The 10605-nt window shown below is 53.9% G+C and overlaps 1 protein-coding gene across 2 annotated transcripts; it reads right to left on the bottom strand.

The window, feature by feature from the left end:
• Window positions 1-921: 921 nt before the first annotated feature.
• Window positions 922-10352, bottom strand: RAB3D (RAB3D, member RAS oncogene family). Of its 2 annotated transcripts, none has more exons than XM_002921354.4 (5): window positions 10149-10349; window positions 8544-8812; window positions 7767-7885; window positions 7554-7678; window positions 922-3568 (listed from the first exon to the last, which is right to left on the bottom strand). In XM_002921354.4, the coding sequence occupies exons 2-5, from the start codon at window positions 8769-8771 to the stop codon at window positions 3381-3383; spliced, it is 660 nt and encodes a 219-aa protein (XP_002921400.1). In that variant the 5' UTR covers window positions 8772-8812; window positions 10149-10349; the 3' UTR covers window positions 922-3380. The 2 variants fall into 2 exon arrangements, with proteins under 2 accessions (XP_002921400.1, XP_034513697.1); XM_034657806.1 differs by lacking the exon at window positions 922-3568 and adding an exon at window positions 4532-5285 and having other exon boundaries at window positions 10149-10352.
• Between the last annotated feature and the right edge of the window lie 253 nt (window positions 10353-10605).

Raw genomic sequence — 10605 nt, forward strand, 5'->3', positions numbered from 1 at the left:
AGAGACTCCCCGCCACCAGGCCTCTCATTAGCATACAAAAGACACTCTCTCTTATCTCTCCAGAGATCCCGAGGGTTTTAGGAGCTATGTGCCAGGAATCAGGGACAAACACCAAATATTTCTTTTTTATTGTATTAAACAGGAACTAAGCTGGGTGTGGTGCTGAAAAATAAAACATCCCTGCATTTGAGGAACTGATATTATATTGAAAGAGACACTTGTTAAAGTTAAACAAGCAAATTATATAGTAGTTTTGATTCTAGGAGCTGTGGGGAGGACATCAGAAATGCTTCACTTCAGAGAGGTTGCAGTACTAAAGGGGGGGGAAGGGGGGCCAATAGGAAGGTGAGATTTTCACAAGGACCTGAAAGAGGGGGTGAGTGAGAGGAGCCATTTGACTTCAAGGAGCCGTAACAGCCAGTGCAAAGGCCCTGAGGCAGGGGCCTGGTGTGTTCAAATAGCAGCAAGGCCAATGTGACTGCAGCAGAGCAAGTGTGTGGGGCAAGTGGGAGGAACTGAGGAAAGTGACAGGTCAGATCATGCAGGGACTTTGTGAGCTGCAGGGAAGACTCGGGCATTTACTCTGAGTGGGAGCCGCAGAGGGCTCTGAGCAGAGGAGCAATGGGACAACTCCTCTATGCACAGGCTCCCTCTGGCTGCAGTTGGGGGGTGGGGCAGATCATCTTACTAGGACTAGTTGGGGCAACATCACGCTCCCTACCAGCCAGCAAACTTTCCAGGGCCACCGTGGTGGGCGTGAAGCCTGGCTAGAGGCAGCCCCAGACCTGAGCCTCCTCCCTAGCCTGATCCAGATCCTGTTGCATTACGCATGGCCCTTGACCAACCATCTACTTGGCTGTGAATCAATCGCCCTCTTCCTGAAAACCATGTTTCACTAATGGCAATGAAAGAACAACTGCATTGGGGCATTACAGCTTTATTTTCTCTTGTGGATAAAAGTGCTCGTCTTTCCGAGTGGACATCAAAGACTCGCTTCACAGGAGAACCACATCCAGTACATAAATGACCGAGTCGAGAGCTCACTCCGTAGTGTTTTGGGATCACAGGGGAAAAGCCAGTTCTTGGAATTAGAGCTTCAACACCGAGACCAAGTTTCACCCCTTATTTGTCTTTTGGAGTGGAGTAGAAGAGAAAGACATGAGAACATGACCCCTGGGGAGGCCAAAAAAGAAAGAAAAGGAAAAAGCAGAACCCCCAAACATGGTCATGGCAGTGGAAAGATGAGCTGCTAAAAGCAAATGGTGAGAATGTAGGACCCAGCCTCAGGTTCCCTTTCGGGACCCCAGTCTCCCTGGAGTTGAGAAGCGGCTTTCCTGCAGCCTTTGGCTTCACTTTTGTTTGTAAACTCGACAAATCTCCATCCCTCTGACTGGCCACCGTCCCTTCCCCCCTCCCCCCCACGTGATCTCCCAGGACATTGGTTTTGGTTCCCCAGAGACCACTGTGAGTGAAGCCTCCCACCAAAAATTGTAAAATAAAAACTTGCATTATTTTTAGAAGAAACAAAAAAAAACCCTCTCCTACATTATTCCCAATTTTGAGAGAACCCAGAGGCAGCTAGCTGTTTCAGTTGCTACTTAAAGCTCAACTGTTCAAAAATCACGTGTAAACACAAGGCTTACTTCACGTCAGGTACAAGACACAGCCAAAGCTGTTTTTTATCATGTGGGCTATGACAAGTTGGCTGTCCCTTAGACAATGGCACTTTGTTCCACCATTTTTTTTTTCCTGGCAAGGAACTTAATAAAAATGGACCGGCCCACAGAATCTTGACAGCCCACGGTGTATCTTCACAGGCTTGTTTTGTTTTGAAATAGCTGCTTTAATCTCTCTTTTATGTTAAAGCAACTAACATTTTTGACTCCTGCCCCAAACGTTCCCCAAATGCACTGTATGTATTTCCAGAAACGTGTCCATTTCACCAGTCATCTGACTTGCTGGCTTACAGAGATACCCTCACTTTGAAGTGAATGGGGCCTTCTAGCAATAAATTCAAAGTAGAGCTTCTATAAAGGTAAGAGCGAAGTGCAACTTGAACCAGATCTTCCTCACTGCAGGAGGCTGCGACCTATCGCAGGTCATTTTGGTGGCAGGGGCTGGGAGTGGCACACAAAGCAACTGCAACTGATTCCCAGCCCATCCCATCAGCCTGCTGATCCCAAGCCGTGTCCGTGAAGTGCGTGTAGCAACAGGAATGACCGAATCCTGCCTTCTTGCCCCTTCAGCCCAACCCTAGAGCCTCCCTTAGAGTCACTTCTCCATTAGAAGGAAACATCACATCTCTGGGCCCCACCGATGACGTGGCTCAGGAAAAGGGACTCTGGGTCTTCAAGGGTCCTTGAGTGGGAGGAGCCCAAGTCCTTCTATCTGCAAGTCGCCAGCAAGAGCAGGCGATAGGAACGTTGCTCAATTTCCTTTTCTAGCAGGATGTAAGATGTGGAAAGACCTTGCTTAAAACATCACCAGCCAAATGGGGCCTGGGAGAGGCAAGGTAAGGGCGGGAGGGCCCGGGCTCCTGGCTCTGAGGTTAACGCCTGGCAAAAAGTCCCGAGCTGGACCACCAGGTGTTGGGCCATTCTCTGCCCAGCCTGATGAGGCCCATAGTTCCAGAATTCAATCCAGGGATCAGAGATGCTGCAGTGGATAAGCCAAAACAGTGGCAGGGGTGTGGGTGATGTGGAGTCCTGGGGAAGCTCAGAAGGCACTTCTGGGGTCCCTGAAGCTGGGGGAGGGGGCTCTGACTTCCTGTCCCCTTACAATGGGAAAAGCTGCTTTAATACTGCTCTCACAGGCAGAGGATCCGCAGGCCAGACGGGAAGGGTCTGCAAGGGCTAAAATCACCTCCCTGCCTTGGAAGCTTGAGGTCTGAGGAGGTCCCTGAGCAGGCATGGGATCACCCTAGGGGGTCCTGAGAAAGGAGTCGCCTTCCACATCCCCAGGGAAGAACTCTGAGGACCCATACTGCAGGGGGAAGAAGACAAGCATCTTCGAGCAGCTCGTGAACGCCAGGCAAGGCCCCACACAGAATGGACGAGGACGGGAGTTCTAACCCGGAAGGCACTGTGGAGGCCCCTCCACCAGACGGGGTGGGACACGCTGCCCATGCTCCCTCCGTTAGAATTCCTGAAAAGCAGCAAGCTCGTGCATGTCAACGCCCCTAGACTCTGCCCGCAATGCAGAATCCCCAGGTGTGGAGCTTGTGATAAGGCTGCTCGGGCAAGTTGGAGGTCATGCGGGGGCCGGGGCAGCTGACGGGAGGGAAGGGGGTGCCCTGAGCTTGGAAACAGCCCTTGTGGCTCATGCCTCAGTCACAGTCCCTGCCAAGGCCGGAAGGGGTGGGCAGGGGTTGGGGACCATCTCTAGCAGCTGCAGCTGCTGGGCTCAGGGGCTGGGGCATCCCCCAAGGTCGGGCCTTTCCCATTGCTCCCTGGGCTGGAGCTGGGTTCGAGGGACTCATTCATCTTCTCACAGATGACATCCACCAGGCGCTCAAAGACCTGCTTCACGTTGATGTTCTCCTTGGCGCTGGCCTCAAAGAACTCAAAACCTGGACGGACACAAGGTGGGAACACCAGTAAGACCCCCAGAGGGCAGAGCCTGGGCTGCGGCATCACCCAAACCTGGTTTCCAAGCCCAGGCCTGCCCTTCACATGGTTATGGGACCTTGGCTGAGTGCCGAAGTCTCTTGAAGCCTCAGTTGGCTCATCTGTAAAAAGGGAACGATGCTGATGTTGATAAAAAATCTGTGGCAGCAACACCCATTTGGACTATTCCAAGAATCTCTTTGTCACAAAGCAATGGCTAAGAGCCCAGCTAGCAACGTTCCAGCGCCCGGCAGGCATATAACAAAGGGCAGGTTTCCCAGCGTCCATGGGGTGTCTGCGATGCCCACAGTCTTGACCTACAGAATATACTAAAAGTGGTAATAATGTGGGGCGCCTGGTGGCTCAGTCAGTTAAGCGTCTGCCTCGGCTCAGGTCAGGATCCCAGGGTCCTGGGATCCGGACACGCACCGGGCTCCCTGCTCAGTGGGGATCCTGCTTCTCCCTCTGCCCCTGCTCACATGTGCTCCCTCTTGCTCTCTCTCTCTCTCAAATAAATAAAATATATTTTTTAATTGGTTATAATGATAGTAATAAATAATAATAAGAAGCAAACACCCAGGTGCCCCTAACTTGTCTCTCATTTAAAAACAAAAAGCTTGTCCTGGGCACCTGTGTGGCTCAGTTGGTTAAGCATACAACTCTTGATTCCGGCTCAGGTCATGATCTCAGGGTCCTGGGATCAAGCCCAATTCCTTCTCTCTCTTCCCCTCCCCCACTCTCTCTCTCTCTCAAAAATAAAATAAAAAATTTTTTTAAAAATTTAATTTAAAAAAGCTTGTCCTGGGACCCCTACGTGGCTCAGTCAGCTGAGCAGCTGCCTTCGACTCAGGTCATGATCCCAGGGTCCTGGGATCAAGTCCCACATCAGGCTCCTTGCTCAGCAGGGAGACTGCCTCTCCCTCTGCCTGCCACTCCCTCTGCTTGTGCTCTCTCTCTGTCAAATAAATAAATAAAATCTTAAAAAAAAAAATTAAAATTAAAAAAAAATAAAAAAGCTTGTCCTCTCAAAGGTGGAAGGTAGTGCAAAGGCTTTGAGGACTTGCCCATGGTCCCTCAGCTACAAGAAGTGGGCTGTCGACCTAACAAAAAAGGTGTATATGACAATCCTTCCCACACCCCTAAAAGGTTGGCTCTGCCTACAGGCAGCTACCCCCGAATGGTTCCCGATAGGTCGACACCCACCACACCCACCAAGCTGGGCCAGAAATTCAGACAAACGCCCACCATACTACATTCAGTGCAGGGTAAACAGGGTGCTATCCCAGCACTGGTCATGCTGTGCTATAAAAATGTAATTACAATTAAATAATTATGTGTGTGTAATTATCCATTTACTATCCATCTCTGCTACTAGAATGCCAGCTCTGGGAGGGCAGGATTGCTGTCTGCCTTGGCCTGTGCCTGGCACAGAGCAGATGCTCAGAAACCACTTGCTGAATGACTGACTGACTGACTGATTGATTGACGGAGGCTGGCCATGAACTCAGATCTCTTACCCCGAGCCTAGTGATCATCGATGTCACCGCACTGTCTTCCTAGGCGAGACTGGCATGTCCTTATCTGTGTGTGGCTCTGCCCCAAACAATCTGAGTTCTGTTTAATACTTTTTTTTTCTGATTATAAATATGCAGTGGAGAAATTCACTGAAGTCAGAAACTACTGAAAAATATCAAGATGGATATAAAAGCTATTTGTAATCTCATCATCCAGAAACAATTACTACAGGTGTTCTGATATTTTGTTTTCCACCTTTTTTTTTTTTAATATAAATACACAATTATTGGGGTCGGGTTTGTAGGGAGTACGTGCATGTGTGCGTGCGTGCATGCCTGTGTCGTTTTTTTCCTACAAAACTGGAATCAAATTCTGTCTCCTGCTCTGTATGCCAATATTTTAAACTTAATGACAGAGTAGGAAGCCCCCTCAGCCCCCATCACTAGATGTTCTCTGCAAGGTGGGGGCAACACCCGCAAGTATTCCAGCCCATGGCTGGAAATCATAGCTGATTTCGCCAGCTCCAGGGAAACTGGGGATCGAGGCCCCAGCTGCAAAGGCTGACTCCCCATCGTTCTTGGGAATGAGACCCCAGCTGGAGTTCCCAGAAAACACAGGGAACAGAGGAGCAGGTCAAATGACACCATGAGGGAGCAAAGAGCCAGATCTCAAATGGGAGATATCCCATCGAACAAAGACCCAGTTTGTAAAACGAATAGACAGTAAGAAAAAAAGAGAAAGAAGACTGTGTATAGTCCAGGGTCCCTGAACTTTATCCGTAAAGGGCCAGATAGTAAATACTTTAGGATTTGTGGGCCACTGTGTGGTGCCCAGAGTTTTGTGTGCCAGCATCAGCAGTAGTTCACAATCATGCTAGCTACCACTTAGCTACAACAGCACTGTGTGCCAAACTGTGATACCAGCTTCACACGTCATAACTCACTTAATCCCCTTGACAGATTCATGAGCTGGGGCTCTTACAATCTCCATTTCACCCAGGAGGAAGTGCAGGCCCAGACAGCTGAAGTTACCGATACGAGATCACAGAGTGATGGAGACAGAATACGAGTCAATGTTCAGTCAGGGCCAGTGTTGGCTGATTTCAACTTTCTAACAGCGCTCTGAAGGAGACACGGTTTCCACTGTTTTCCAGATGGAAAAATGGAAGCACAGAGAGGGGAGGTGATGTGCCCATGGTCACACAGCTAGTGTGCAGAATGGGATTCGGGCTCCTGAGTCTGGGTCCTTAACCCACCCTCCCCTGTGGTGGTGGTTACATTGCCTCCTGCAAGGAAAGTTCTATGGAGGGCTTAGAATACTAGAATACTCCAGGCAAGATTTCCTTTTAGCTTAGGGGTGCCTGGATGGCTCAGACCGTTAAGCGTCTGCTTTCAGCTCAGGTCATGATCCCAGGGTCCTGGGACTCAGCCCTGGGTGGGGCTCCCCACTCAGCTGGGAGTCTGCTTCTCCCTCTCCCTCCACCCCTCCCTCCACACTCATGCTCTCTCTTTCTCTCTCAAATAAATAAATAAAACCTTAAAAAAAAAATATTTCCTTTTAGCCTAAGTTTCCATTTACCTGATTCAAAAAGGTAGCCTGAAAACTCCTCCCCCACCCTGGTGCCCTGGTCCCCAGTTCTTGGACACACACGGGTCACCACGGTTACTAGATCTTTCTGTATCCTGCCGGAGTTTCTTCGAACAAACCTAAGTATATATTCTTATTCATATATATTTTTATGCACTCCTGCAGGAGCCAGCAAACTTTGAGTCACAGGCCAGATCCGGCCCATCGCCTGTCTTTATAAACCAAGTTTTACTGACAGACACATTTGTTCCTGTAAGCTCTCTGGCTGCTTTCAGAGCTGAGCGTGGTGCCAGACACTCTATGACCCACAAGTATCTCCTATCTGGCCCTTTAAGAGAACAGTTGCGGAGTGTGGACTAAAGGAAGCAGTCGAGCCCACTTTTCTGCAGTTGGCTTTTCCCACTCAGCCCGATATCCCAGAGATCTTGCCCCAGCAGAACATTCCACAGCTGTGTAGTACATTCTACCGAGAGACGGAGCCTCACGTTTCGAGGCTTCCCCCACGGTGAGATATAGGAGGTTGCTAACAGTTGTTTCCCCTCCTGCCAACAGTGCGGTCTGTGATTTGATCTACTTGCCACTTCCCACATGGGTGGGATGTTTGCAGGACACATTTCCAGAAATGTTTTCACCCAGTCTGGGTTCCCAGGGCAGTGGGGAGGTGGGGAGTATCTGTCACTGAATTCTCTGAAATGAAATGCAGGTGGCATACCTGTGGGTATTTTTCTGAGCAGAGCCTCAAAGGGCAGAGGGTTGATGACTGTGGTTGGACCCGTGGACCCAAGCAGGGGAATTGGGCTTTGGTTCTGGGAGGCGCGGGGCCTGGGGCCCAGGCTGGGCACTAACCAAGGTCATCGGCGAGCCTCCGGCCATCCTCAGTAGGCACGACCCGCTCATCTTCCAGGTCACACTTGTTCCCCACAAGGATCACCTGCGCGTTGTCCCAAGAGTAGGTCTTGATCTGTGTGGCCCTGTGGAGTTTGAGGGCCATTAGGATAGAAAGGAAGAGTCAGGGGGAGAGGGCGAAGGTCAGTGCGTCAGTGGTCTGCAAGCACTCACCAGTCCTGCACGGCAGTGAAGGACTCCTGGTTGGCAACGTCATACATGAGCAGGAAGCCCATGGCTCCGCGGTAGTAGGCTGTGGTGATTGTGCGGTAGCGCTCCTGGCCCGCCGTGTCCTAGGCACACAGCAGGGGCAGGGCTCTAGAAACGACCCTGTTCCCCACCCAACCCCTGCAGGCCCCTAAGCAGGCCACCACCCTGTGCTCACAGCCCCTGTCTGATGGGAGGCATGGCCCTGCCTTTGAGGGGTTCCCAGTCTGAGGGGCCAGTGGCCTCTCACAGACTTGTACCCCGTCTCCAAGAACAGACTTAGTGACCCCATACAAGAGCCACCTGGGCCAGAGAGTACCGTCTCGATGCAGACACCCCGCTGCATGTTACCATGACAATCCTTACCAGCGGCCATGTTGGGAGCGAGAGCCTCTGAGGAGCACACAGGCTCCGTGGGGGATCCTGCGATGGTACCCAAACCTCTTCCCCATGGTCACCAGGACTTCTAACCCGCCTTGGGTTAGCAACTGTCTGCCCCTCAGACCCGGAGGGCAGGGCGTATCCTCCTCATCCTGAAGAATTCACCTCATAGATAACCCGCGCCCCACTCTTCACATCCACCCCAAGCCCCCTCCCTGACTTCGGCCCACTCTCGCTCACCCGGGGCCGCCCCCCACAGCCCTACACCCTCTCATGGACTTCTTGGAGGAACCCCAGCCCCTCCTGGGCCAGCACACGGACTCCTGTCCCTTGCCCCAGATCCACAGTCGCCGCCTGGCCCACCCAGATCTGCAGCTTGATCCTCTTGTCATGGCGGTAGACCGTCTTGACCTTGAAGTCGATGCCCACTGTGCTGACAAAGGCCGGTGTGAAGGAGTCGTCCGCGTAGCGGAACAGGAAGGACGTCTTGCCCACACTGCTGTTGCCAATGAGCAGCAGCTTGAACATGTAGTCGAAGTTCTGGTCGGCTGCATCCCGCGGGCCTGCGGGGGGGTCTCCGGCTGATGCCATCTTGGCAGAGAGCCTCCTGCGGCGGGGGGAGGGCTGGAGCCCTGCAGAAAAAGAAAACACCAGGAATGGCTCCAGTGTATACACCAGACCCAGATTCAAATCCTGACTCTGCCACTTAGAGGCCAAGTGACCTCAGAGGCATCACTTGCTCTCTTTGGCCCCCAGGATCCTCCTCTGGAAAATGGGGATGCTTATCCAATGCCAGGGCCCAGGTTGTGGGGGGCACATGGGGTGCCTCCTCTGGCCACTGAGGAACCAGACCCTGCAGACCGTACAGGTGTGGACTTTGCCCCAGAGTGAGCAGCTGGCTCGGCCCAGGTGTGGGCTGGGGGGAGGGGGACCTGCCAGCTGGATAGAGCCCCCCCTCAGGGCCTGGGTGTTGACTTTGGCAGGGACACCTGCCCTGACCACCCCCACACACTGAGTTTAACCCCATCCCTGGCCTCCAAGGGGGAAGGGGGTTTCAGTGGATACAGCCCAGGTTTAAAGCCCAGCTCTAGCCCCAAATGGGTCCTGCCACCGTCTGTTTGTCAAAGGGGTGGGCCCCGTCTCCCTCCGGGCAGAGCTGACTCACCCCAGCCTCAGCCCACAGAGGCTGCAGTGACAGTCCTCAACTCTAAGGGAACCACATAATAAGAACCCCACCATCCCCTCTACCCCTGATCCTTCCTTTCCTGGCAATCTGTCCCCACAGCGGGGCTGCTTCATCTGGGTCCAGGACACCCCCTTAGCCCTCATGGCCTCCCTAGGCCTCAGTTTCTCCAGCTGTCTACGGCTACTCCTTGAGCTGCACAGGGAGGCTCCAGGAGGCCTGGGTGAATGGAGGGCACGCTGGCAGAGGAACCCTTAGCGAAGCTATTTCTCAACCGCCTGTGGGGCTTTTTCCCATTTTAAAAGAGGACCGAACCTGCCCGCTTTCCTGCCCAGCCCTCGGCCCCACCCGGTGTTCCGGGAGAACGAGTTCGAGGAGGGGAAGACAAGAGGCAGGAAGCCTTTCCCCATGCTGGGCAGGGCTGCCAGGCTGCGGCCCTTACCCCACCCCCCAGCCCCAGCCCACCTGTCAGCCGGTCCCACCTCTTCCTGACCATCTGCCCACCCTCCCTCACGCCTGGCACTAGATAAGGGTCCCCGGAGGGCTCGGCCCTGTCCCCCTGCTGGATTTGGGGCGCCCCCGCCGGTGCAGGGGGCTCAGGAGTTTCCTCCCATCACCATATGGTCCCAACTCCTGTTCCCAGCTGGGCTCTCTGCCCCGCCCGCGCCCCATTAACGCTCCCGGAGGAGCCCAGCTGGGTGGGGGCGAGGGAAAAGGCGTTCCCCCACCGCCCGCCTTTGTTCCCCGGGCCCCGGGCCCTCCCTCTAGCCCCCGGCCCCCCAGACCTGCTGGGACGCGGAGGTGCGGGGCGGGGTGCGGTCCCTCGGAAGGGGTCACCTCGCGTCGGGGGGGCGCTGCCCGCGGGCGTTCCTCCTCCGAACTCGCTGCGGCCTGGCCCCACGCGTCACGCCGACCCCGCAGCCGCCGCCGCTGCCACCGCGGCTGCCCGCAGCCACCCGGATCCCGCGCCGACTCCGCCCAGGCAGGGGAGGAGGGGCCGCTCCCGGGAGAGGGCGGGGCGGGGCCGAGTCCCGGGCGGGGCTTGCGAAAGCAGTGGGGGAGGGGCTGGAAGCCGCACCAAGCTCGGAGCAGCCTAGGGCCCGCCCCCCAACAATAAACTTTTCACTCTTTCCATCTATACGTAGAGCTTCTACTCTTTGCACGGAAGTGAAGAGCGTGGATTCTGGAGTCAGGTTCGAATCCCAGCCCCCCCGCTTTCCAGCTCGGTTTAGATTTGGACGC

Source organism: Ailuropoda melanoleuca, chromosome 4, assembly GCF_002007445.2.
Source record: "Ailuropoda melanoleuca isolate Jingjing chromosome 4, ASM200744v2, whole genome shotgun sequence".
NCBI classification, from domain to species: domain Eukaryota; kingdom Metazoa; phylum Chordata; class Mammalia; order Carnivora; family Ursidae; genus Ailuropoda; species Ailuropoda melanoleuca.